General features: G+C 46.6%; 7 protein-coding genes across 7 annotated transcripts; 6 read left to right on the forward strand and 1 right to left on the reverse strand.

Annotated features, from left to right (window-relative positions):
* The first annotated feature begins 1,011 nt into the window (after positions 1 to 1,011).
* Positions 1,012 to 2,985, forward strand: V1513DRAFT_450754 (cytidylyltransferase family-domain-containing protein). The gene is made up of 4 exons (XM_066898853.1): positions 1,012 to 1,334; positions 1,401 to 1,752; positions 1,805 to 2,151; positions 2,207 to 2,985. The coding sequence occupies exons 1-4, from the start codon at positions 1,188 to 1,190 to the stop codon at positions 2,687 to 2,689; spliced, it is 1,329 nt and encodes a 442-aa protein (XP_066751768.1). The 5' UTR covers positions 1,012 to 1,187; the 3' UTR covers positions 2,690 to 2,985.
* Positions 2,986 to 5,586: 2,601 nt separating this feature from the next.
* On the forward strand, positions 5,587 to 7,519 carry V1513DRAFT_450760 (aspartic peptidase domain-containing protein). Its single transcript, XM_066898854.1, has 3 exons — positions 5,587 to 6,020; positions 6,085 to 6,925; positions 7,025 to 7,519. The coding sequence occupies exons 1-3, from the start codon at positions 5,716 to 5,718 to the stop codon at positions 7,058 to 7,060; spliced, it is 1,182 nt and encodes a 393-aa protein (XP_066751769.1). The 5' UTR covers positions 5,587 to 5,715; the 3' UTR covers positions 7,061 to 7,519.
* Positions 7,520 to 7,964: 445 nt separating this feature from the next.
* On the forward strand, positions 7,965 to 12,131 carry V1513DRAFT_419048 (uncharacterized protein). The gene is made up of 3 exons (XM_066895901.1): positions 7,965 to 8,087; positions 8,149 to 8,500; positions 8,557 to 12,131. Coding segments are annotated over exons 1-3 (3,657 nt in total). The 5' UTR covers positions 7,965 to 8,085; the 3' UTR covers positions 11,860 to 12,131.
* A 31-nt stretch (positions 12,132 to 12,162) lies between these two features.
* On the forward strand, positions 12,163 to 16,926 carry V1513DRAFT_404172 (uncharacterized protein). Its single transcript, XM_066895574.1, has 6 exons — positions 12,163 to 12,399; positions 12,463 to 12,571; positions 12,618 to 14,241; positions 14,571 to 15,592; positions 15,640 to 15,824; positions 15,874 to 16,926. Exons 1-6 carry the CDS (start codon positions 12,274 to 12,276, stop codon positions 16,780 to 16,782), a joined length of 3,975 nt encoding a protein of 1,324 aa, XP_066751771.1. The 5' UTR covers positions 12,163 to 12,273; the 3' UTR covers positions 16,783 to 16,926.
* A 707-nt stretch (positions 16,927 to 17,633) lies between these two features.
* V1513DRAFT_450774 (S-adenosyl-L-methionine-dependent methyltransferase) lies at positions 17,634 to 18,762 on the forward strand. The gene has a single exon (XM_066898855.1). The coding sequence runs from the start codon at positions 17,668 to 17,670 to the stop codon at positions 18,715 to 18,717; it is 1,050 nt and encodes a 349-aa protein (XP_066751772.1). The 5' UTR covers positions 17,634 to 17,667; the 3' UTR covers positions 18,718 to 18,762.
* Positions 18,755 to 19,688, reverse strand: V1513DRAFT_427074 (Alpha/Beta hydrolase protein; the record flags this gene model as incomplete). The annotated part of the gene is made up of 2 exons (XM_066896205.1): positions 18,755 to 19,356; positions 19,409 to 19,688. The coding sequence occupies 2 exons, from the start codon at positions 19,686 to 19,688 to the stop codon at positions 18,755 to 18,757; spliced, it is 882 nt and encodes a 293-aa protein (XP_066751773.1).
* A 993-nt stretch (positions 19,689 to 20,681) lies between these two features.
* On the forward strand, positions 20,682 to 21,785 carry V1513DRAFT_450779 (mitochondrial 54S ribosomal protein mL54). Its single transcript, XM_066898856.1, has 2 exons — positions 20,682 to 21,002; positions 21,063 to 21,785. Exons 1-2 carry the CDS (start codon positions 20,897 to 20,899, stop codon positions 21,311 to 21,313), a joined length of 357 nt encoding a protein of 118 aa, XP_066751774.1. The 5' UTR covers positions 20,682 to 20,896; the 3' UTR covers positions 21,314 to 21,785.
* Positions 21,786 to 26,305: the final 4,520 nt, after the last annotated feature.

Below are 26,305 nucleotides of genomic sequence, written 5' to 3' on the forward strand. Positions count from 1 at the left end.
AAAAATGGCTTTAGCTGCTCAGTTATTATGTTGCCCGCTCTTAATAGTTAATAATGCGTTATTACGTGGACCTCCAAATCCAAGGTTATACATAACTCGACGGCCAAATGATGGTTATGTGAGGCAATACATCATCCTTTGACCCGTTCGCTCCTTTGAGTTCAGGTCAACCAGACTACTTTGAAAAAGTGATAAGCCCCTGCTTGTCTATCTGTGTTAACATATTCGACAATCTCTGTCGCATAAGGACTGTAACTTCCAAATTGAAGCCGATTTAGTATGTTACCATTGACGTTCTAACGCTGCTCGGCTATGGATAAAGGAGATTCACCGGGCTCTTTGGGACTGTAAGACACCTGTGGAGAAATGGTACGAAAGCTCTAGCTGATATGTTTAGCTATGAATTAAGCAAATTCAATTTTTAAACCCAAGTCACATAGGTTTAGCGAGACTATCAGCTAATGAAAGGAAATCACTGTATGAATCGAATTTTTTTAAATTCGGGTTAAAGAGTATATCGGCTTACAGCGAATGTGGGCTTGAACGGCTTCGTTGTAGCATGTAATCTTTTTCTCCAACTCTCCATCACGAGTACTTGAAGACCCAAAGAGGAATGATTGGCAGAAGCCTCATGAATCTCCTAAATAATATCATATCGAATTAATATATAGCTAGGGTTCTTTGGTCGGTCTTAACCGCGGTCTGCAATTTTTACTCACTTCCCGGAAATGTTCGGAATATAGCTATAGAACTGACCCTAGTGGCTTGCTGACTTTCACGTTCACCTCTCTCCATAGAGTCAGCATGGCTCCATAAACGGCTAGCCAACAGTAATATTTGGTCTCCATACCCGTGGGCCTACTGCCAAAGTAGGCACTATATTAAACTTAATATTTTAGAAATGCGTATAAAGTTAAGTTTAGACTTTCCTACTATAGTAGCGTACATTAGTATGGTGTACAAATAATCTAAGGTCCCCTGGTGCGTGTGAAATATTATACACTTCCAAGCCCGGGAACAAGCTAGTCATCTTGGACAAATCGCCAACTTCTTTTAAGGAAATATAGCGGTTGTTGATATATCGTCATTTCTACGCAAGTTTGGCAGTGGTCGTGAATTCCAACACGATTACCAATCACTACTGGATTGGAAGCATAGACGAGATAGGAAAAAGAGTGCTGTGCGATATGGCCCCGAAGAGATCGTCCTCTGGGTCAGTGGCACAATCAGCGAAAAGCCACGGCGGAAAGAAGAAGCACCAAAATAATGTCGAAAATGGATCGGCAATGGTTAGTGCGCCGGAAACTGTGCAGCATAAGGGCACCCATGCGGTGGTGAGTTGAGTTGTTCTCCATGATAAGAACTGGTAGCATTGGGACTAACAATGGGATTGATTGCAGACGGAGAAAGAGAAAAAGAAGCAGAATTTTATTGTGCGGACAGTATGGACCGTTGTGATGATTGCTGGATTTTTTATCCTACTATCTGCGGGACATATATGGATTATGGCGCTCGTGACGGCGATTCAGATTTTGACATTCAAAGAAGTTATTGCTGTGGCTAACGAGCCGGCGCGGGAAAAGAAGCTACCGTATGGAAAAGTCATCAATTGGTACTTTTTGGCTACGACGATCTACTTTTTGTATGGCGAGAGCGTCGTTTATTATTTCAAGCAGGTGGTACTTGTTGATTATTACTTGTTGCCATTTGCGACGCATCATCGATTCATCTCATATATGCTCTATATTATTGGTATGAAGTCGTTTAAAGTACCGTGATGGTATGTTCGTTAACGCAGGAATAGGATTCATGATTTTCGTGTCGTCGTTAGAAAAAGGTCATTACAAGTTCCAGTTTGCTCAGTTTGCATTCACTCACGTCACTCTCTTGCTTGTCGTCGTTCAGGCACATTTCATCATGAACAATATATTCGCGGGCATGTTCTGGTTCTTTTTGCCTGCGTCACTTGTAATTATTAATGACATCTTCGCATACTTGTGCGGTATCACATTCGGCCGGACACCGCTGATCAAGATCTCGCCGAAGAAGACTGTGGAGGGATTTGTGGGCGCATGGATTTCGACTATTATTATTGGAATGATTCTTAGTCATTTCTTGATCAAGTGGAAGTACATGATCTGCCCTATTACGGTATGTTAAATATCGTTAGTGGGCGGTGGTATTGCGATTTTGCTAACAGTTATAGGATTTCTCGGCCAACGCCTGGTCAGGACTCGCTTGTGATCCTAACCCAGTGTTCGTGAAGCAGACATTCGCGGTACCATCGTTCCTGGTTCCATTGTTGCACCTTAAGACGTACGAAATCGAACCGATTCATTTCCACGTTATGGTGATGGCATCATTCTCGTCGCTGATCGCCCCGTTCGGCGGGTTCTTCGCGTCGGGATTGAAGCGAACATTCCAGATCAAGGATTTCGGCGATACGATTCCGGGACACGGCGGTATCACTGATCGGATGGACTGTCAGTTCTTGATGGGATTCTTCTCGTTCATGTACTACGATAGCTTTATTGCGACTCATCATCTCCGGGTAGGAAGCGTACTTGAGACGGCGATCCAGAGTTTGACGCTAGCGGAGCAGATGCAACTTGTGTCATCGCTACACAAGTACTTGTACAATCAGGGATATATTACAGACGAGACGCTTGAATGTTTGGAGAAGAATTAAAGTCGTAGTCTAATATTTTTGGATCTTGGGGCCGGTGAGTAACGACACTGTTTCGTTGGTACGGATGTGGACGGTATCGGTGCTGTAAAAGGTTGACTGATTACGGTAATCGATATGATGTGGAGGTGCGCGAGCAAGATGTGTATGATATGCCTCGGTTAGACGGGCGAAACTTTGTCTATCGCTTATTACGAAATTATTTTTTGACTGGAATATTGGAAGATGTATTTATATGACGAATATTGTGAACATAATAACGTCTCATTAATATACATGATAATTATATTGTTTAGTGGATTCATTTCTAGCGTTCTCTGTGTCCTCGTGAATATCGCATCTTGCGGTATGTGCAACTGAGTCGACGGCCAGTGCAGAGGGGTAGGCTGCAAAATGAAAAGGACGGCGACGGCGCGTTAGTCGATGATCAGCATGAGGTGGTACATTGTGGACAATTGCATACGATGCCGCGATACTCTGCTTCGGGCTGGACACTATTGGAGATGGCAGTATTAAGGCGATCTCCAATGAGATTTGTCTCGAAACATATATATAGTCAGCGTAGCTCTTATCGACGACAACGATACTAGTGCTTATTTTGCGTTTGCCAGGTAGTGTTGTACATTTTGTGTATATAATTCATGTATGAAGACAGGAGGACTATAGTTTTTTATGGTACTAGACTACCTACTTTGAGGGGACATCATCTGGGAATTATAACGGAGTAAAATGCGCTTGCCAGGTACGATCCGTTTTCGTATGGCAAGATCTTGAACGTGGTTATATGAGCTGACATGTCCGAACCATTTGCTGTCAAAAGAAGTGCGAGTATCCGGTAGCGACGGAATAGACAATAATGACAGAAATGGCATCTGTTGGAAACTCTTATTCCCATAAATGTCTATAATAGTCTATCGTATACAATTCAGGAGCACGATAAGTGTGGCACGTATATGCTTCGTGTCAACCTGTCATCATTGTGCCTAGGGCGTCATATTCCATTATTGTAGTATTGTGGAAGATGGAACGGCGGCTGGGTGCAGTCACAAACGAAATTTAGCATTACAGTATAAGTTCCCATCCAATCGCGCCTACACGTACTCGGATTGCATTTGCATTATGCTCGATGCATGAAACGTCCTTGGTCTTTGTATCCAATTTTCGTCTAGCCAACAGAGCTTAGAGCTTCTCATCAGAGCTGCTTAATCGAAAACAAGGTTCAAATTATGATAGTTACCCCCTGTTGGTAGTTTTTTCTACCGAACAGTCTTGCGCAGTCATCCAGCCACCGCGCCAAACTCAACTCTAAACTTGTTCCTTTTGCGGCACAAGTCTCAACTTGCATTAAGATACATGGGATATTTGACATACCGCCATACAGCCGAATTATATGAACAGATGAGTAAGCTACTAGCGTCAAAAATATTAGTCGTATCGGTGATGTGAATGTAAATATAAAATGCCGATCATTCGAGTGTGCTCATATGATAGAATTTAAGAGCCACTGGTTTGTATGATACGGATTGATCGACGAAAAGGAATTAGTGGGACCGCTCACAAAATGCACACCTATTCACAACTTACTCACTGAGTAGATGTGCCTCAGAAGTTACAACTTACAAGAATCAACAAATGGTTGGCTGGCTGGCGGCTGGCTGGTCTCATCTCAATAACACACTGACCAAACACGCTAGTCACTAGCCCCTGTACCTGAGACCGACCCGACGGACCCGCTCGGTACAGTGTTTGTTGACTCACGAGTCCGGTTATGAAAATAGCCAATTATTGCCAGTGAACATTGACATGTTTTATTTGTATTTTATAATATTTGTCAGTACTTTGCACTAAAAAAAGTCCTTGGAGAGAGAGATAACCGTTACTCTGAGACAATCGTAGCGAGTCACTCGGAAATTTTCGATAGCAAGCCGGAAAAAAATTTAAGCGAGCAGTGCCGCCATGTGCAGCTGATAGTTCGAGCAGCAGAGGCACACTAAAGATTTTGTCTAGTACTTTAGTTATAGTTAAGACTTTCTCGCCAATTGTGACACTATTTTTGTGCATATCAGGGAAGCTCAACCGCCTAACAGTTACTAGAGATCACTGTACGAAGGCCAGGCACCACTTGGATACGATCGACACTGACGCACGGTTATCGAGCTGCTATCTAACAATTAATCTTGCTTCAAGCAGAGATGACGGACTTGCACAGATTTTCTGAGTCCGTTCTTAGTCGCTACACTGTAAATGGTTCTCATGACTTTGTACTGGATAATAATGATGCAAATTGCGGATAATTATCTCAATGTCGACGATGAGACGATTGAATGCTATCGAATTACCAATCTCGGCCGAATTCCGTTTGCCGATATGCGGCGTTATTCTAATATATCCGAGTGAAAATTTCTGGAGTGTATTCCGGTACAGATAGCGTGTGTGCTCGTATATAATATTCGAGATCTATTCGGATTAGACAGAATCAGATAGTGATTGCGACACGATACCCTTGAGCAGCAGTAGGTCAGAAACAAACATATCAAAATGTTTGTAAATCAGCACGTGATGCGTGTCGAGTGTCGAGTGTCGAGTGCCTATCATCCAAGTCGAGTGCGACACGAGTCGACACAAGTCTGGGTCAGTACAAGTACGAGGCCCCTGCAACAATTATTTTAGTCCACAATCTCTCAGTCAATCAACCAGTCAATAGAATGAAGTCTTCTATATGAGTTAGAACAATCTAAAGTTTGGGTTGCAGCTATGCCCTGGCTAGGGGCTAGACTGTATCTGACCCGCCTAGGTAACTAACTAAACTATAATACGAGAGTGTCTCTTGTGCGCCAATGAGCAAGCTGGTCTGTGCATTGTCGCTTTGCAGCCATCGCCTGTTGCTGCTCTGCTGCAGCAACCTGATCTGCTCAATTGTACCCAGACGACCTAGTCTTAAATATATACTGTCTCCCGCAGTCACTGAAATTCTTACTCCGAACAACAGTTCCACTCCGTGCTGCTGCTCACTACCTCCACTGCTGGCTATGCGACTGATTCTTTCGACTCTCGCACTACTAATCGCCCACGTCGCTCTCTCCGCAGCGTACGTCCCTTACTATGGTAACCCTTCCCTCGATGCAGGCGTCGTCGCGAAAGTCCCCATCAACAGACACGGTGGCAGAGTATACGACCCGGAGTCCGTTGCAGATTTGGCCAGATTCAACACAGTTCTCCAGAGCTGTCTCGAGCGCTACTCGCGAACAAAGCGAGAATTGCAAGGTAACAGAGTCGTCCGCAGGACTCTACCTTTACCTGACAAACTCGCCCCGATTGGTGAGGACGGAAGCTGGTAGGTTTTTGTGGTTTTCTTGCCGGCTTTTGGTTAGTTAGGTGTACTATCCTAACGGCTCTAGGTATGCGGATGTTGAGCTAGGAAGTCCAGGCCAGAAGGTGCAGTTCGACATCGACATGACGTCGTCCGACTTTTGGGTCGAGAGTACTACATCGGTCCATGGCATCCGGTTCGAGGCAACCGACTCTCAGTCCTACTTCAGCGACTATAAGTACGTGTTCAGAGACTGCATCGGCTCACTCGATTCGCTTGCCCTTGGTGACAAGAGATTCAACATCGAGTTCGCCCACTGCTCTCCTCCTCGCGCATCGATCAGAACACTCAATCCCTCTGGAGGCATGATGGGTCTTGCTCACTCATCACTCTCTCAGACTTCTCTTCCTCACTTCTTTGAGGAAGCAAAGGAGAAAGGAAAGCTTGCTGAGGGTATTTTTGTCATCGAATTCAACAAAGACGATGCCGATTCGTCTGCGGTCCTCTCTTTCGGCGGTATGGCGCGCCAGCATGATGATCCCCTCTACGCTCCTGTCAAGACATTCGGTTTCTGGCAGATTTTGTTCAAGAGCTTAATGATCGATGGTAACACTGTGCTCGACAACATCCAAGGTGTTATTGACATTACCTCCCCTTTCGTTCTAGCTCCCCCTGAGGACGTCCGAATTTTCTATAATGCCATTTCTGGCGCTCAACCACTCGCAAACGGATTCTGGTCCTATCCATGCTTCGAGGATCCCAAAATCCACATCGAACACGCTGGCTGGCCGTTTCCCTTCAAGGACTCCTCGCTCGGTAAGGTCAAGGAGTCCTCCGGCTACTGTATTGGTCCTCTCGTCGAGGCTGATCTGGCGGGCCTCTGGGTTATTGGCGAGCCGTTCTTGAAGGGTGTCATTTCGATCTTTGACGTAAGTGTTTATATCCTTTTTCGATTGCGGATATTGAACCTACACGTTGGTTAACGTGTTCACTCGAGTACCCTCGCATGCTAACCACCACTTCTCTAGTTCGACCAGAAGCGCGTTGGTATAAGAACCACTTAAGTTTACGAATGAAATAATCTTGGTTCGTCGTTGTCGCTATCGCTTTACCTCCCAATCGCATAAACTTTCCGCGTCCTCAAAATCACCAACATCACTTTACCAAATCCTGCATATTAGCATTGCATTTTAAGTTTTGGGTCTTCTAGATTTTATTTTAATGGTCGTTCAGGATATCTAGGGCAATGATTTTTACTTCAGTTTTTTTATCACTAGGGCATTGATTTACTACACTTTTGTTGATATTGGATATTTCTACATCTATACATAATTTTTGTAGTCGCCTAAAGCGTTACAGTTCTGCTGTCGTCTACATATGATGTTATGTTAAGGTAATGATTGTAACGCAAAAAGCATTAGAGAATGAATAGAATGGGAAGTTGGGTACGGTTAGTTACGGTCCACAGTTACGGTCCACGGCCAAATGATTCAAGATAGACTGCGTGTTATTTCTATAAGTAATAGGTTCTATCATTCATTTGAAAGATCAAACGCCAAGTAGACCGATTTTCCGGGAAATGATCTCGAGCTACGCAAAGCTTTGTTGCGGCGGTTAAATATGCTATGCCATAGCATGCCCGCGTCGCGAATTTGCCAACCGTATAGTAGTCTTCCGTAGTTATGGCACATTGGCAATGCTCAGCTCTTTAGCTAGCCCGATGAGCGTGTCAATAATGGACCAGTTAGTCGCAGAAGTTTTTGTTATCGTGCCTCACATTCAAAGTTGGTACATTTTATGGTTAAAACTAAATCGATGTACGTTGAATAATCTTGGCCGACGTGAAACTTGATAGCTGGCATTTTGCTATGGATCACAATTGGATCACAGCCGCCGCAGTGGGGACCAGAAGAAATTGAAAAGGTGGCGAGATGTGATCCAAATACTACGCTAGATCACAACCTTAGAAACTACCTCTCGAGGAAAGTTGCTTCGGTGCAGGTGGTTTTTCCTCCCCATCAGCAAACTATAGGCAGCCCGTGACAGGTGCCTCTGAGTAATTGGCCTTCTAAGGGGAATAAGTGCCGCAATGTATGTAATTCTCTGAATTTTTTGTCTTTATTGGTGATTCTGTTAGACTTACAACCTAAAGGCCGTCATCACTTATCCCTAACTCGGCCGTGGCCGATGCCTCGCTACACGATCCATTGCCCACTTATTTGAAAGCATTTATTTGGCCGTTCTTCTTTCTTTACCCAATATTTGGCTATTTCTACTTTCTCCGGTATGAGCAATATCTCAACGGCTCAGAATGGACGTTCGTATTTCTCGGCTCAATCGCATCGTTGCAGATGCTTCTTTGGCTCATGACCCATTGGAGCGTCAACATCAAAGCATTGTTTACGGCCACTAAAGTGACTGATCCTGAGAATGCGAAGCTTATTCGCGTCATTCCAGTGGCGAACGCTGGACAGCCTGCTATTTGCCCCCTCGTCCACGTCAAGGTAAGTCGTGCAATACATGATTTTATGATCGCAAGTTCTGATAGGCGCGACTGCAGTCCCACGGCCAAGAGGAGATTTCGTTTCTATTCCAGAAGCGGAGATTTATTTACGATTCCGCAACAAAGACGTTTAATCCACCTGTGTATCCAATTGACAACAGTTGCTTAATCAAGGATTTCCAGAGCTCCACCGGTGTCGACGATATTGATCTCTTTAGCCGGAAATATGGGGAGAACCGATTCGACATTCCAGTCCCTACGTTTGCCGAACTCTTCTACGAGCATGCCGTTGCACCGTTCTTCGTCTTCCAGATCTTTTGCGTTGGGCTATGGCTTATGGACGAATTGTGGTATTACTCTCTTTTTACTCTCTTCATGCTCGTCGCTTTCGAGTCGACGGTCGTTTATCAGCGCCAACGAACTATGATCGAGTTCCGCGGAATGGGTATTCAGCCTTATGACATTTATGTGTACAGAAATGGCAAGTGGACAGAGATTAAAACGACAAGTCTTCTACCTGGCGAGTTGGTTTCCATTGTCAGATCAAAGGACGACTCCGGCCTTCCGTGTGATTTGATTTTGATCAATGGATCTGCTATCGTTAATGAGGCTATGCTTTCTGGTGAATCCACACCGTTGTTAAAAGAGTCTATTTTTCTTCGTCCTGGTGATGAGGATCTGGATATTCAGGGACTAGACAAGAACACGATTCTATACGGTGGCACCAAAGTGTTGCAGATAACTCCTGTTGTGGATTCACATGTTCCGGCTGCTCCTGATGGAGGCGCACTCGCTGTTGCCACCAAGACCGGATTTGAAACTAGTCAGGGTAGTCTCGTTCGTACAATGATCTTCTCCACAGAGCGCGTCGGTGCCGGCAACGTAGAAGCCTTGTTCTTCATCCTGTTCTTGCTCATATTTGCTATTGCTGCCAGTTGGTATGTCTGGACCGAGGGTGTGAAGGTCGACCGCAAGCGCTCCAAATTGCTCCTGGATTGTATTCTTATCATCACGTCTGTAGTTCCTCCGGAACTACCTATGGAGTTATCACTCGCTGTTAACAGTTCTCTTGGTGCACTTGGAAAGTTCGCGATATACTGTACGGAGCCGTTCCGAATTCCGTTTGCCGGACGAGTCGACGTGTGCTGCTTTGATAAGACCGGTACATTGACAGGCGAAGACCTCGTGGTCGAGGGTGTCGCGGGGTTACTATCGTCGCCTAGTGATCTTCTTGATGTCAAGCAGGTTGAACAGAACACGACTCTTGTACTCGCCACTGCGCATGCGCTTGTTCGGCTTGATGAGGGCGAGATTGTTGGTGACCCTATGGAGAAGGCTACTTTGAAAGCTTTAGGATGGTCTATTGGCAAGAACGACTCGTTGCAGTCTAACAATAAAAGTGGTCCGCAGACTAAAGTGCGCATTCTCCGAAGATTCCAGTTCTCCTCTGCGCTCAAACGATCATCTAGTGTGGCGACTAGCAGCGGCAAGACCTTTGTTAGCGCTAAGGGTGCTCCCGAAACGATCCGGAAGATGCTCAAGGCTGTTCCCAAGAGGTATGAGGAGACTTACAAGTATTTTACGCGACGTGGTAGTCGTGTCTTGGCATTGGGATATAAATATTTGCAGGACGACTTGAGTATTCACAAGGTCAACAATCTTGTGCGTGAAGAGGTTGAGTCGGATCTTCATTTTGCCGGATTCTTGGTGTTCAACTGCCCACTCAAGCCTGACGCAATTGCTAGCGTCAAGATGTTGAACGAATCTAGTCACCGTGTTGTTATGATTACCGGAGATAACCCATTGACCGCTGTTCATGTCGCATACGAAGTTGATATTGTTACACGAGAAGTCTTGATTCTTGACGCTCCTGAGGAAGGCAGTGATGGCGGCGAACACGACCTTGTCTGGAGAAACGTTGATGAGACGACTGTTATCCCTGTCAATCCTTCCGAGCGCATTACTTCCGAAATCTTTGACAAGTACGATATCTGTGTGACTGGCTATGCACTTGCGAAGTTCACTGACTACGATCATGTTTGGGAGTTGATCAAGAAGACGTGGATTTGGGCTCGAGTGTCTCCGTCACAGAAGGAATATATTCTCACTAAGTTGAAGGACGGGGGCTACACCACTCTGATGTGCGGTGATGGCACCAATGACGTTGGTGCGCTCAAGCAGGCTCATATTGGAGTTGCTTTGTTGAACGGTACTGAGGATAGCTTGAAGAAGATCGCCGAGAACACCAGAAATGACAAGATGAAGCAGCTTTATGAGAAGCAGTGCGATATGATGAAGCGATGGGGTGGAAAGACTCCCCCGGTCCCTCCTCTTATTGCGCATCTGTATCCTCCGGGACACAACAACCCACACTATCGCAAGGCAATCGAGCAGCGAGGTGGAAAAGTGGATGAGGAACTCATCAAAGCTGCGTACTCTACAGGTGCTGTGAACCCGATCGTTGCCCCACAATCCCAGACAGCTGCTTCGTTTGCTGATAAGATGATGAGCATGGTTGATGAGGAGAATGACAGCGAAGCTCCGACCTTGAAACTCGGTGATGCCTCTGTTGCCGCGCCATTCACTTCTAAGCTTGGAAATGTCAATACCATCGCGCATATTATTAGACAGGGACGATGCACTCTCGTGGCCACCATTCAGATGTACAAAATTCTGGCTCTAAATTGTTTGATCTCTGCGTATTCGCTTTCGGTGTTGTATCTCGCTGGTATTAAGTTTGGTGATGGTCAGGCTACCATTTCTGGCATGCTCATGTCCGTCTGCTTCTTGTCGATCTCACGCGCAAAGGCTGTCGAGAAGTTGTCCAAAGAACGACCACAACCTGGTATCTTCAATTTCTACATCATGGGGTCGATTCTCGGACAGTTCGCAATCCACATTATTACTCTTGTTTACATAACTTATCATGTTTACCTTCTCGAGCCGCGTGAGGAGAATGTTGATTTGGAGGCTGAATTCAAGCCATCACTTCTAAATACTGCGATCTATCTTCTCCAGCTCGCACAGCAGGTCTCGACATTTGTAGTCAACTACCAAGGGCGTCCGTTCCGAGAGAACATTTCGGAGAACAAGGCAATGTACTATGGTCTTGCTGGCGCGGGTCTTTTGTCTCTAGCAGGTGCTTCTGAGATCCTGCCAGAGTTGAACGAGAAGCTGAGGTTGGTACCTATGGTTTACGATTTCCGGGTTAAGCTTTGCGCAGCCATGATTTTAGACTATGTGTGCAGTTGGGGCATTGAGCTCGGATTGAAAGCGTTATTTTCGGATTACAAGCCAAAGGATATTGCAGTTCACGATGAGCGGAGCCCGGAGAATTTGGTTGTGAAGAAGACGAAGTAGGAAGTAATATGATAGTTAGATATAAACATAGAATTATTTAACTGACGAATGTAATTCATGGGCATTTATAGTATTTGGTGATACTTATGTTACATTGTGTATAGTTATATGTGTATGAAATGTAGTGCGTTTAATGTATATACGTCTAGATGATGTTCGGGTTCGAATCAGGACCTCGAGCTTCGGTCACGTCCGTGCCAGGATGTACGCGCGGGATTGTGAAGTTGGCGATTTCCCCGCTTAAGAGTACAATACCCTCGTTGTCACGCTTGTTATGCGTCTATGTCAATGAAACTCGTTATACCCACTCAATCACGGACTTTTAGTTAACGAGTCTTATATAAGCGTTGCAATTCTCTCGATTGACTGAGATTATCTCGGGACCTGTTTACTGACTGGCCAATTGCGAGAAAGATGAAAGCACACGCGCTAACTCTGCATTGGCACACCGACAACCAGCCCGTTTACAGCGCCCACTTTCAACCGACGCGTGCTGGTAATGGTCGGCTCGCAACTGCGGGTGGTGATAACAATGTGAGAGTATGTCATGGACTTGTGCAATAATCGAAAACGTGTTTAAGGGTTATTGACGGGGCATCACAGATCTGGAGGGTGGAACTGACGGATACTGGTCCGTTTCCAACAGTCACATACATGTCCACGTTGACGAAGCATACGCAGGCCGTTAATGTCGTGCGGTTTGATTACAACGGTGTGTTACATTTTCCGGCTTGGTGAATGAGTGCTGACGAAGACAGGCGAGATATTGGCATCGGCGGGCGATGACGGCAATGTGATTCTTTGGGCTCTGGCCCCAGATGGCGAGGACCGGCGACGATCGTTTGGAGAAGATCCAGAGGAGAGCGCGGCTGACCGGGAGACATGGCGGATAAAACACTTGTGTCGGTCGTCAATGGCCGAGATCTACGATCTGGCGTGGTCGCCGGATTCGCAATACCTAATTGCCGGCTCGATGGACAATGTCGCTCGAATATATTTGGCAAGCACTGGATTATGCGTGAGACAGATTGCAGAGCATAGTCATTACGTGCAAGGTGTGGCATGGGATCCTCTGAATGAGTATATTGCGACCCAGAGCTCCGATAGAAGCGTACATATCTATAAGGTGAAAACCAAGGAAGGACAATTTGTGCTCAATACTCACCACAAGATTTCACGAACAGAAGTTCCAAATATGAAGCACGCGATTGATGTTGAGCCTGCTGCTGCTCCGTCACCGGCATGTTCAACAGCGAGCCCTTTGGCACCGCCGCCGCCACCAGCGAGTGCAACCGGGGCGACGTCGTCGCAGAGCTTAGAATCGCCTACTGCATCGACACCAGGTACGCCATCGTCAATATCACTGCCAATGAATCCCCCACCGCTGTCGACACACTCGCGACGGTCATCGTTTGGAAACTCTCCACAAGTTCGCAGATCACCCTCGCCGTCGCCGGCAATGCCACTACCTGCGGTCCGGCAATTCGATTCGCCGAAGCTAAGTTACAGAATGGCGCAGCTGTATCACAATGAGGGACTCACATCTTTTTTTCGGCGTCTTACTTTCACGCCAGACGGAAGTCTGCTGCTTACCCCTGCGGGGCAGTTTAAATACTCTACTCCATCCGGGCTTGAGGAGACGACGAACACCGTATATATTTATACCCGCGCGGGGCTGAACAAACCACCGGTGGCACATCTACCGTCACTGAAGAAGCCGGCTATTGTTGTGAAATGTTCACCAGTGAAGTACAAGCTTAGACAGGCCAAAATGGAGACGCGACATATTACCATTGACACGTCTGCAGCGGATGGACTGTCACTTCCGGCGCTGTCGGAATCGCACGACCCGCATGACTCTATGCAGACTTCGCCGAAGTCGATTCCGAGTACGACGCCAACAGCAAGTACGGGAAAACAACAGGCTTTTGTGTTGCCGTACCGCGTCATCTATGCGATTGCAACGCAAGACTCTGTGTTCATATACGACACACAGCAGACGTCGCCACTGTGCGTGGTGTCGAATCTACATTATGCCACATTCACGGACCTGACATGGAGTGTTGATGGGCAGGTGCTGTTTATGACGTCGACGGACGGGTTTTGTTCAGTAGTTGTGTTTGAGAAATGCGAGCTTGGGGAGCCATACGAGGACGAAACGAGCCTGGCAGTCGGGTCATACTTACCGACACCAGCGGCGGAGGACGGAAACGAGGAGCAGAATGTAGACGACGAGCAGAAGCTGAGGCCGATTATTAGTCCGGTGCCGGCTATGGCTATCTCTAACGAGGTGGTGGTTTCGTCTTCCCACTCATCAAGCGCGAAGCGCGCGGCAGGGATGGAGGCGAGTGGAGAGAAGAAGAAGAAGCGGGTGGCGCCGATGTTGATTGGGGAAGTTCGTAGCAAATAATGTCTGTTTGCTTGTGTATATACCTATAAATTGATTGTTGTATGTATAGACTATTTTACTAGAGCCTGTGATTAGATGTTGGTGCGGCTCGTCGAGTGCCCCCGAACCGACGCAAGCAAAGTAGTGGCCGGCGCCCACACCTTAAATCACATCATATCAACAGCGGCTGCACAGCTGAAGCAGCTCAATAAGTAGAAGCAGCACACCGCCAACGCATTGCACGATTATTCATTCTGACGGTGTATGTGTATGCAATTCGCGTATACCTTTACACACTAATTGCTACAACTGCATTTACGAGTTACATATTACTACAACCAAAATCCACTGCAGCGTCGACCAGAGTGGCATCCCGTCGTCGTAACCACCAAGTCCAATTTGGGCAACTACATCAGCTCCAACCGCAGCACATACCTCAGCACCAACATCAGCTGCTGTCGCCGTCACTGGTCGTGCGCGGCATGGTTGCCCGTGTGTTCGTGCTCATTAGACGACTGCTGAGGTCACGCATTTTCATCGTATTCAGCTTTGCCGTCTGCCTCGTCCTGCTCCTTGGCAACCGTTCCGGAACGACGCTCTCCAGCACTGCCGAATTCCTCTCGTCTGCCGCAAATGTGTGGACAACTCCTCAGGAAGACAAGTTTCACGCTGGTCTGCCTGACTCACTCATAGCCGACGTCAGAGTCAAGGTCTGTCCGCTGGTCACGAAGCCATTCAGTTCACGGTGGTGCCAGATCGACGGTTACAGGCGTGTCGACAAGGACTTAGGTCTGCGCAGGTCGGGGATATCGCGGGCATATGTTTTTGTCAAGGATGTCCCGAAACAGGAAATCGCGGGCGACGACCTACTAGTCGTGCTCGACGTCCACATCGGTCAGGAATCGCCTGAGTTGGCCAATATTGGCAGTACAATGGAAAAGAATAACAACGTCGTTAAGATCGTGGACGTGGACGAACAAGTGGAAGGCGAGGTCAAGAAGGTTGTGGACATGGGTCGCAAGCGCGATGCCGAGCTCCAAGACGATCCCTCGGAGGAGCTACAGGTCGACAACAAAGGAAAATGGGTCCGTCGATCCCACAATCTGTGGCTTAAATTTGGCAAGCCGACCGATTTTACAGTGTCCGACCTCGATGTGTTGTACGGTGTCGACGCTGTCGATCCGCGGTTCGGATGGTCGCTCAAGGGCGACCGAAACAATTCGCTCGCCGTAGGCGGTAACGCGCATCCACGGATCACAATTCGATTAGGTGGCAAGCAGGATCTGCCTGTTGTCAAGCTGATCCTGAATAATGAGAACAGGTTTAAAATAGTTCAGGTTGCTGGTGAGTCGGTTGGCTGGTCGTTTGTTGATAATCACTAACTCCAGCAGATTTGCATTTCTCTACTGGTGTCGGAAAATGTAGGGATCCGTGGCCACCAGAGACAGCAGAAGCATGTGAGGCCGATCCTCGGACGCTCGGTTTTGTTAATCGGTTATTGGACGAGGAAAAGCCGGACTTCGCGGTTTTGACAGGTGACCAAATATTTGGCGACGCTGCTCCGGATGCGCAGACAGTACGTCTTGCCTGCTGTGTTTGGGACCTAGTACTAATGAACAACGTAGGCGTTTTTAAAGTCTGTTGCGCCATTCATTCAACGCACAATTCCATTTGCTATAACGCTTGGCAACCACGATGACGAAAGCAATCTGTCGCGAGAGCAGCTGATGACGATTGCGTCGCATCTACCCTACTCGCTCTCACAGGCCGGCCCAGAGTTTGCGAAAGGGGTGGGCAATTACTATCTGAATGTGCTCGCAAAGGAGAAAGACCACACAGCGATGTCGTTGTATTTTTTGGACACGCACAAGTACTCGCCGAACCCCAAACAGATGCCGGGCTATAACTGGATAGACGAGAGTCAACTGGAGTTTCTAGTGGCGAGCTACGAACAGCTGAAACCGCTGCGACAGCAGTACACATCTCACTACACAGGCTCAGGCGACACGTCGGAGGGTAATGGCAACAAGCACCTGTCGATGGCTTTTTTCCATATCCCGCTGACCGAGTACCGGAATACGAGCAATGCGTGGGTTGGCCAATACCGGGAGCCGTCGACGGCTCCAAAGTACAACACTGGTGCGCGGTCTGTGTTGGAGGAGGTCGGAGTGAGTGTCGTGTCTGTCGGGCATGACCATGTGAACGACTTTTGCATGATGGATAGGAACTACGTCCAGTCGGGGCTAATTGATAAAGATCTGCCCTTGCAGACAGCGGACGGGAACATGCGGCTTGCTCGGCGAAACGCTGACAACGATGGCGAGCACGCGATTTGGCTGTGCCATGCCGGAGGGGCCGGATTAGGAGGATATGCCGGATACGGCGGGTTTATCCGGCGGCTGCGATTCTTCGAGGTTGACGCGGACAAGCACACCATATCGACTTGGAAGCGTGTTGAGCACGGCACAAAAGAGGAGCTGGACGCTAGACTTGACTTCCAGGTGCTGGTTGAGAGGGGCAAAGTGAAGGCGTAGTTTCAATGTATTATACTATACTTAGTCATGATTTTTTGTGACATTAATGTGCAGTTAGATCTAGCTGTTTCCATGGTGACTAACAGTTAGTCCCGACGTATCCCGAATAAAAGATGCAGAATGCTTCCTTCAGCCGCAGCCTGCATCATCGAGTTACAGCTACGGAACCCTGTTGGTCGTCATCCACTATGGACGCGCATCCAACAAAAATATCCACGTAATGTTCCGAGCCGCGTTCATCTCTCTTCCAAACTGTATGATACTCGTTGCAGAATAGTACAGGGTACATTCAAACTCAGAGGAGTAAAAAACGAACAAATTAACTCTTCGAGTTATCCACCTGTTGCTTCCCCCGTCGTCCTGAACTGGCAATGAGTGAGCCTCCAAGATCCGCTGTTAAAGCCCAGGCCACATTCGACGTAGATGAAGAGGCGATTTCCCGGGAAGTAGCTGTTCCCCCAACGCTCCGGTCTATTTCTCATCAGCCATTGAGATCCTTCCGGGGGCATATCTTCGAAGACCTTAGCCATGGCTTCATTTGGTGGCCTCGCTGCTGCCGTCCGAGTAGGCTTGCAGCAATTACTAGTTAGAACTAACTTCGGAACAGGATATTTTCACGCAGTCATGCTCACCTTTCTGGGGGTCAGATATCAACGCCAACGAGTCGAAATCAAAGTCAAGCAGGTACAACTCTGTTTCCAGGAGCCATCTCCAGTATTTTCTAGTAAGCAAGGGCAGTCAACCAAAGTCGATACTAATATTTTCAGAGGAGGTTGTGGCTGCAAATGGCATACGATTGACGGATATGCAGGGGGCAGCATAACAATTATGGAAACTGATCCTTCGCGATTTATTTTTTTGCCTTGGTCAAGTTCCAACGCCATCATGCGATGCGCCAGCGCGGCAGCGAACGTGTTCCGCCCGGGAGATGTCGTGTTGCTCCGGGATGTGCTTCGGCCGTCTCTGGCTATTTTAAGCGGGCCGCTGCGTCTACCAACGGATACAGAAGACAAGCCGCCCAGCATATGCACGCACCGAGGCGAGGTAAGGCACACGGCCATTCTCAACGCCCACCCGCGCACTCTCGTCAAGTCGCACACCGCCGGCGCGACGTTCGTGGTCACGTTTCCAACTCTAGAGGAGTATGTCAACTTCCGCCGCCGCAAAGCCACGCCTATCTACGCATTTGACGCCGCCGCAACCGTCGCCCTAGCTGACATTCACATCGACGAGAGGGAGCACACTGTCTTCGAGTTCCTCGAAGCAGGCACCGGCCACGGCTCTCTCACACTCGCAATCGCACGCTTCATCCACGCGGCAAATGCCAATCTCGACAAGAACGCGCCTCGTAAAGCTGTCCTTCATTCTGTCGACCGTAACAAAGACCACGCAAAATACGGCATCAAGAACCTGCGCGAGTTCAGACGTGGACTTTACGCAGCCGATGTCGACTTCCATGCGCCCTCTACACCATCAGAGTACCTCCAATCCAGACTCGAATCCATAAGAGATCACGGCGAGTCTCACACAGCGTTTCTCAGCGGCGCTTTTCTGGACCTCCCGTCACCGGAGCTCGAGGTCGAAGTCGTTGCTCGTTGCCTGAAGACCGACTGTCCGCTTGTTGTATTCGCCCCATCAGTCACTCAAATAGTGGACGTTATCGAAGCCGTACGAGCGAAAAATGTCCAACTGTCCATGTGCAAAGTTGTCGAGCTCCTGCCTGGTATGGGCGGCAGCATGCGCGAGTGGGATATCCGCCGTGCTGTTGTGCGCAACCCCCCAGATCGAAATGAGCAAGGCGACAGCGAGAGTCAAGGAAGGTGGGTTTGCAGACCCATGGTTGGCGAAAGAATCGTCGGCGGTGGGTTTGTAGCAGTGTTTAGAAAGAAACTGCAAAAGACGCGAAGAGACAATGCGGGCCAGTTAGAGCAATAATATTTATTGATTTTTCATGTAGCAATGTCATTCTTATTTACAAAACACCAAGATGCTTCGCGGCATGCTCAACATGCTCCTGCGCAAGCGTACTGACGTAGTAGTACGAATGGTCATAGCCAGGCGCGTACTTCACCGTGACTTGACTCTCACGGCCGGCCTCTTTGGCAGCGGCGACAAAATTGTCGATCAAGAGTTGGCCGCCTATCAAAAATTCGTCCGAAAGACCACACGAAATGAAAATATCCAAGTCGGCTCCGCTGTAAGCCTTAATCAGTTCGGTCGCATCGTGCTTGGCCCACTCTTTCTTGGACGCGAGATAGCCGGAGAAGGCCTTTTCCCCCCACGGGCACTTGGACGGGTTGACGATTGGGGCGAACGCGGAAGTTGACTTGTACTTCCCCGGGTGCTTGAAGAAGAGCGTGAGCGCCCCGTGGCCGCCCATGGAGTGACCCATAAGCGACACGCGGCTGTTGTCGAGCACAATGAAATACGAGTACAGAGCGGCCGGTAGCTCCGAAGTGATGTATGTCTCCATTTTGTAGTTCTGTGACCACGGCTCCTTAGTCGCATCCAAGTAGAACCCGGCAGCGGAGCCAAAGTCATACGCATCGTGCTCGCCAGGATGGTTTGAGCCACCTATGCAATTGTTAGCGCCTGGATTAGAAAATACATGGTACGTCGGCCGTACGAGGAGAAGTGTCGGGGTAGACAACTGCGATACCGTATTTGGCGGCCCAATAATTGAAGAAACCTTTCTCAGCACCATTGTCGCTGGAGCAGGTCAGGCCCGCGAGATACCAGAGTACTGGCACCTTGGGCGTGGACCGACCAAAAGCTGCCGGCGGGAAGAACACGTTGAGGGCCATTGGGCAGCCGAGCACCGCGGACTCATGTGTTAGCTTGAGAAGTGTGCCGCCAAATGTCGCGATAGTCGCCTTTGTGTGGAATTGGAACGCTGGAGTTGCCATTTTGTTTAGTCGTTCGAGTTGTTCGGTGTGTGGTGCTGGAGAATCGAGACTTGTCGGGAGCGTTGTTAAATAGTTGATCGCAGTAGAAATTGGGAATCCAATCACCAGCCCCGTCCTGGGGCCCACCATTCTAGTATTGATTGATCTCGTCTCCGGACGTTATTGACGTCATCGACAACACATCATCAGCCATTCCACAAATATTGCCAATCCAAGAGCATTATACGCAATTAACCAATAAAAATTAGAAGATATAGTTCATGCGCAAATATACTTAGGCAAATTGCATTCCCGTCTTATCAGTGATTATGTGGCTGGTCTTACAAAATAGATCGACATATCCCTAACCCAATGAAAGAGAAGCGGAAGGCAGGGGAGAGGAGGGGGGCCAGAGAGGATTTTTTGGATTTTGCTACTTTACCCTTCCTCGACGGGTCTTGTACCAGTTTATAATGCACTACGGTCACCAACTGGTGTGTTCGCTAGAATAGAAAACTCCATACGAACGCTACACAAATTCCAGGCAATCGATGATAGTCCGATTTACTATGCTGGATGTCACACATTCGTCACAATTGTAACGTTGATTGTACCAATTGTATAATTTCGTCGAAAATAGATAATCCTTCGCTCAGCTTGTTCGGCACTCTAGGCTCGTTTGAGTCCTAATTCTCAGCGTACCTAGCACATTCAATTAGTATCTATTATGGCAAATAATCATTCTCAAAATGGACGAACGGCAAGCCTCAGAGATCTTGGTGAGTAACGTCATAACCTTTGGTTCCACAGTAGCAGATAATAGGCTTTTCATCACAAGCACGCTATTCGTCCATGTATTCCAGGCAAAAAACTAAGAAAACATACCCAAATTCGAGCATGTCAATCAACTAAACAACTACTTCTCGCAAGAAACGAGCTTGCAAGCATATAGCGAGTGCTATGTCCCGTAGGAATTGAGATCACCAGGATAAAGGATACAAGAAAATTCTTTTCTTCCCTATCTCTGCGAAGGGTAACAGTAGCGGTCATATCTGTGCGCACATACAGCTGTAACTTCCTACGTTACTGCCCACATACGCCTGCAGATTTTTATTGTTATGACCGCGTGCACGTGGTCGCCTCATCAGTAACTCGATGAGTCTTTCTTGTAATAGATTTGACTAAAACCATTCTGCATCCTTGCATCTTCTCGATATACGTATAGCAGCATGGTAAGGCAATTAATGAAACCGACTTATACACGGAATATAATCCGGTGGGCGCGGTCGTTCTCAACACCTCCCTGCTGTTCTTTCCTAGCTTATCCAGCCCGCGGTATGTTTACTCAATGTCGTCTTTCAGATAGGTACAGCACGAAGCTAATGATTGTCATAGCGCGAGACGAAACAGAGCTATCGTCAGCGCCGGCAGGAACGCGTCTCCGTGGTTGCAATATTTTGAAGAGTGGTCAAGATCCCGAGGCGCTTCCTGACAATGAGTATCCAGATTGGTTATGGGAGTTATTGGATGACGAGGCACAGAAACGGAAACTAGATGCTGATCCGGAAAAGAAAGCCAGGAAAGAATGGAGGAAAAAGAATCGTGAGAAAATTAAGCAGGGTAATTTCTTGAAGACCATGAGGTGAAAAGGCATCAGCTTGAACCGTTGTGTCAATACAGTTGGGCCAACGATACCGAAAGACAGGATTGGAGATGCGGTTGCTAGTACTGTTTAAAAGATTGAATCTTGCATGTCTCAGGTTCAAGGTTAATATTGCGATAGTCCGGCGGTGGTTTACGGGACAGGTGATTCGGTCAACGGGTTGTAACATTGCCTCGTCCTTCTCTTACATGATGTACAATTGTAATATATTGGCGTAATTGACGTTATTATTGGCTTGATATAGGTTCGTGTTTTGCAGCGCTCGCGCATGTATTAGCAGTGATGTTGCATGCTATGATATTGAGCACTTTGCTGTTTAACAAACATGCTGTTAGGCATATATTGCTATATGGTCCTGAACGAATTGGAGAACTTTATGTGCATGGTGAAAGGAGCTCCATCTGTGTTCAAAGGATCAGTTAAAGCTCAATGAATCCTCCCATTACTATTCTGAACACTCCGGCCATTCTAGAAAGATATTATCTTTCCGAGATAACATTAGTGACACAAAGGTCTGATTATATCTATATCCTTCATTATCTTCTACTCTGTCACCTGAGAATGCTCGCCCTAGTCAATCAATGCAGGCCGCGAAGTGTGATGAAGCTGAGCCATGGGCTGCTGCGACAGTGTCAGGATATAATATGTCACACGTTGCAACTTCTTGATCTTTTTTTTTGACAAGTACATCGCTTTCGAGTGCTGCCAAGATTCTGGCGGCTACAGTGATCGTTAGACAGCACTCTAGTTGGCAAGGGGTAAATCAAATGGACGACATAGATTACGAAGACATTATTCGGGGTATTTCTCTTTAGCGCCATCCACGCTTTATTCACGGCGGTCACTCACTGGCAACTGCAGCCTAATACGCGGACGGATGGATATTACGACTGATTTCGCAATAACACTTCATGGAGGAGATGTAAGCACTTTTACGGACCTTTCTGCTGTTAGCTCAATCGAAGCTGAGGCCACTCTTTGTGAAATAGACCTGTCAAGACTCTCGCTAGCAGCAATCTTCGTTTAGTCTCGGCATGTGATACATTCACACTTAGCTTAAAATCAGAGATTTAAGACTTTAGACCACCTACTTGATTTTGGGCATAGCGTAGATTCAGTTACAATTATAAAATAGTTTTCTTCAGAAGAGATGTATCAAGCAGACCTCAAAACAAATTCAATTTGCCCTTTGGCGCTGGAGGCAAGAAAACTGATTAGGATTTGACATCGATATAACGCAACTTACTGTAAATATTAATTTGGCTCTCTAACTGTTGTTACTGTTGTTTAATGCTCAATGGAGATTACTCGATGTCTCACTCGATTTTTAAGACTTCGTTTATTAAGTCTGGTAATTCATTTTGGTCGTTGTATACATGTATTCATTCGTCCGCCATTTCTTTGTTCATCATCCACCCACTGCACTTATCGGTCTCCTCCCTCTCGCTCGCCTATATTACAATGCTAATCAATTCAAGTTTTCAACTGCTTGCTCCATCTTTTCATTCTTTCGTATCATTCATTTACTTGCATGTCGGCACCTGAGTACAAAAGTTTGTGCTCCCTCAATGTACAGCGTCCTTATATCCAAACCCTAGTGCGAAGAAACGATGTAGCTAGGTTGCATCTGTCGCATGGCACCAAATTCTGTCGAATTCTGCAAATCAACAGATCCTTGCTGCCACGGAGGCTCGTCGTCCCCACCCACTTGAGCAGATGACGAAATAAGTGTCAGTCCAAGACGTGTTTAAGCTTATATTCAAGATTTTATCAGTCATTATGGCGAGAGTGTTGAAGCAACAATTAGGTGGAATTAAAGTGATAGAGCGAGCACGCGAGGCATCCAAACGAATGAAGCGACAGGGGGTTCTGGAGATTCTAAATGTCAAACAATTGTGTGTCTCTCGATCCAGCCTAAAAGGAATATTCCTACCTGGACTAGGTTATATTGCGAACACTAGGCTGGGTGCGACACAGTAATGACTCTTGACTTATGAGATTTGACTTGTGAGACGTCGGTAGTGAGTCCTAGTTACTGTTCTACGTTGGGTTCAGTAAGCATACTGCTCTCCAGGCGACAAGCAGGTAACACACCTTTGTCGCCGTGGGTAAGCAGGCAATCCCTAGCAAGACAGAAGCAAGTTTTTTAAGAAATTCGGTAGTAACTCGTAGCATGTGATGAATAACGGGTGGCCGCTTCGGCGTTGACAAAGCTCGTAATCTTGCCAAAGCCCGGCTGACCCATGTGCACAAGCATAATTCAAATGCACACACATCCTCACAAAGCAATCACTAAGCAAAATTTTTCTAGTGTTGGTCATGGGTCGGGTTGGCGCCATGCTAGAGCTTATTCGGGGGAAACCCCCCTTGGAAATCATTTTTACAATCTGTTGGTACTCTACAAAAGTGTCCGACAATGAGAAATTTGCACGTTGCATATTTCATTGCAACTCTATATTGATAGTAAAATATGTGTCCTTTTTATGCATGTCTGTAGGTGTAGAATGAAACGACTGGCGGAAAAAAGTCCAATCTCTGGATATAAAACAATTGTCCCTGTCCTCTGCGTAGTTGATTTTCAGGAAGTCGAAAGAACTAACGTAGCGTATGGGGATCCCGGTCACAAAAACACAACACTCTACTTTGCGATCACTATAACTTACAACATGGGCTATAATCTACCTTCTAAAAGCGATTAATCTGAAGAAAAGATCCACGTAAGACCCCAATTGAAGAAGTAGATGAAGTAGATGAAGAGGAAGAAGTAGACAATGTTTCGAGCGACTGAGAGTCGGATTTGGTTAGTTGTGTGGCGCGTAAGACAAAATAAAAATTAGAAGTTGGTATTTAGTGACCGGGATCCCCATAAGCTACGTTAATGAAAATAGCTTGCTTTTAATAGTTAGACAGTGTAGTAGGTTGCCTGCAATAATGGAGATTACTGTTAATTGCACTGCTCTTTCTAGATGCGAGACCAACATCTTGTATATTCGTATCGAACTTCTTCGTACTCATGCTTATTAAACTGTATATCTTACCTCACCATTCTCACTACTTCCCATCTCAAGACAGAGTTCAAATACGTCTTTTCTCGAAACTTTCCCCGTCCGATCGAAGTTCTTCACTCTATGCCCGCCATGACGCGCACCAATGAATGCAGCGGGCGTTCTCTTTAAACTGCCACGTCGAACTGCTGGCCAATCAGTAATAATGACGTTTGTAGTGGACGTTCTCCTGTGCTACAACGAGCATTGGGGCTTTTCCTCAATTCTCTCCTCTAGCGTATATTCGACGCCATTGACAAACCATTCACTTAATGGTCGTTGACTTCGGAAGTAACACGTTGCTACTTTTCCTAGTTAGGATCCGAGATGCGTACTGTATCTGCGCAATGCCAAGTCGCACGGCCTGCGAATTTTTAACAGGATAAAGATTGGATCCTCTACAGATGTCTTTATAGTTGAGCGGCTTGGTCGCGGTTTCGGTGTTTGTCCAACTTGTTTCCTTAATATGTAGTCAGGCTAGAACCTGACCCAACGCCCAATAAATGCATGTATCCCACAAAAAATAAATGTGATGGAAATTTGTCCGGCGTTTAAAGGGCTTGTATAATTAATACAGACAACTTACAGCTTAACTATCAATACGCTACTTTCGATTAGTTTCTCTTTGAATTGCTAAATATCAAAGGTTCATCATAAGATATCTAGTACTTGCGAGGACTATGGCCGTGTATCGGCTTGCTCATATAGACGTGAAATGTGATACGTCAGATAACAAGAGGTATGGGATTTGCTGCGTCACACGCATCAAGGGAGTTAGGTAAAGTGTGAATTATGTAGAGTGTAGTTCAAAATATATAACTGAAATTCAACCAGTATCCCAGTGTTCAACTGGCTGACAGCATTCATGACGGGAACCTCGCGAGCCTGTGGTGTCAGCTCTGTCTGACGACTGCTACTGTACCCAACAAAGGCATGGCGTGTTCAATGCTGATGGAATCATTTGACTATTGTTCGCGCATATTCTATGCAGCGAAAATAACCTTAGTTTTTGAGACGAAATTGAAATGGAATAGTTGGCATGGCTTCGATCGGAATCCTTTATAATATTAAGTATTTGGTAACTTAATTATATTTGACGGTTGCAAGTGGAAACGTTGTCCCGGGATAGAACTATGGCGCGTAAACTGAACGTTGACATTTCGGACAAGTATAAAGTACGTAGTATCCAAATCGAAGATGACAGAATCCTGTCCGCACCTCCGCCACAAATGTTTATTGTGCAGAAATTTGTGGTTATTTGATCGCTGTCCAACCCGAAAAATCATTGTTGCTTTCATTACTCAAGTCAGCATGTCACCGACAAAATAGCGCAGTTACAATTTCTACATTGCCGAATGCGATTTTTGACAGCGCGCAAACTATTGTGAAGGATTACCTTAGTCATTAGTCACAAGTGGTGCAATCACTTGTCACAGTATACGCGGTTTTAGCCATCATAAAACTGATAATAGAGCCGATAAAAGTCCTGTAATACCTCTATTGGAGAATAACTAATCGTAAATCCGACTACTGTGATGACACTTCCCGACCGAATATCCGCAGAAATCATCCGCGAGATAAGCTAAATAATTTACGAGACGACTTCGCACGGAGGGCCAACACCATCTAGGACGATATTAATAAGGGCAAATATCAAAAATGGCCACCAAACTTTTCATAATATCAAAAATAGCCATTGCGACCCTACCCGCCGTACCCATAAAATAATTTTTGTGCTAAACCTTATAACTAATTTTTCTCTCAATTTTTAAGTTTGCATTATACTCTATCGATCCAATAGAAAAGTTAAATAATGCGCGTCATTAATGCAACTCCAACATATTCCGATTCAGCAATAACCCCCACCACTCACAATCCGACCTAACCAATAGGTTCAGAACACGTCCTTGCGTTATGACGCGTCTTCTGTC

This window comes from Lipomyces chichibuensis (genome assembly GCF_038497645.1).
Source record: "Lipomyces chichibuensis strain CBS 12929 unplaced genomic scaffold V1513scaffold_36, whole genome shotgun sequence".
Classification (NCBI taxonomy): domain Eukaryota; kingdom Fungi; phylum Ascomycota; class Lipomycetes; order Lipomycetales; family Lipomycetaceae; genus Lipomyces; species Lipomyces chichibuensis.

What these genes read in the sequence shown, in the direction of transcription:
- V1513DRAFT_450754 (XM_066898853.1), top strand. Translation starts at nt 1,188, where the DNA reads ATGGCCCCGAAGAGATCGTCCTCTGGGTCAGTGGCACAATCAGCGAAA. An exon ending in ATATATGCTCTATATTATTG is followed by an intron (nt 1,753 to 1,804) that starts GTATGAAGTCGT and finishes ACGCAGGAATAG; the next exon opens with GATTCATGATTTTCGTGTCG. An exon ending in ACATGATCTGCCCTATTACG is followed by an intron (nt 2,152 to 2,206) that starts GTATGTTAAATA and finishes TAACAGTTATAG; the next exon opens with GATTTCTCGGCCAACGCCTG.
- V1513DRAFT_450760 (XM_066898854.1), top strand. Translation starts at nt 5,716, where the DNA reads ATGCGACTGATTCTTTCGACTCTCGCACTACTAATCGCCCACGTCGCT. An exon ending in ATTGGTGAGGACGGAAGCTG is followed by an intron (nt 6,021 to 6,084) that starts GTAGGTTTTTGT and finishes TAACGGCTCTAG; the next exon opens with GTATGCGGATGTTGAGCTAG. An exon ending in GTGTCATTTCGATCTTTGAC is followed by an intron (nt 6,926 to 7,024) that starts GTAAGTGTTTAT and finishes CCACTTCTCTAG; the next exon opens with TTCGACCAGAAGCGCGTTGG.
- V1513DRAFT_419048 (XM_066895901.1), top strand. An exon ending in GCCCCCTCGTCCACGTCAAG is followed by an intron (nt 8,501 to 8,556) that starts GTAAGTCGTGCA and finishes GCGCGACTGCAG; the next exon opens with TCCCACGGCCAAGAGGAGAT.
- V1513DRAFT_404172 (XM_066895574.1), top strand. Translation starts at nt 12,274, where the DNA reads ATGAAAGCACACGCGCTAACTCTGCATTGGCACACCGACAACCAGCCC. An exon ending in AAGAAGCGGGTGGCGCCGAT is followed by an intron (nt 14,242 to 14,570) that starts GTTGATTGGGGA and finishes TGCATTTACGAG; the next exon opens with TTACATATTACTACAACCAA. An exon ending in TAAAATAGTTCAGGTTGCTG is followed by an intron (nt 15,593 to 15,639) that starts GTGAGTCGGTTG and finishes TAACTCCAGCAG; the next exon opens with ATTTGCATTTCTCTACTGGT.
- V1513DRAFT_450774 (XM_066898855.1), top strand. Translation starts at nt 17,668, where the DNA reads ATGCGATGCGCCAGCGCGGCAGCGAACGTGTTCCGCCCGGGAGATGTC.
- V1513DRAFT_450779 (XM_066898856.1), top strand. Translation starts at nt 20,897, where the DNA reads ATGGTAAGGCAATTAATGAAACCGACTTATACACGGAATATAATCCGG. An exon ending in CCTAGCTTATCCAGCCCGCG is followed by an intron (nt 21,003 to 21,062) that starts GTATGTTTACTC and finishes TGATTGTCATAG; the next exon opens with CGCGAGACGAAACAGAGCTA.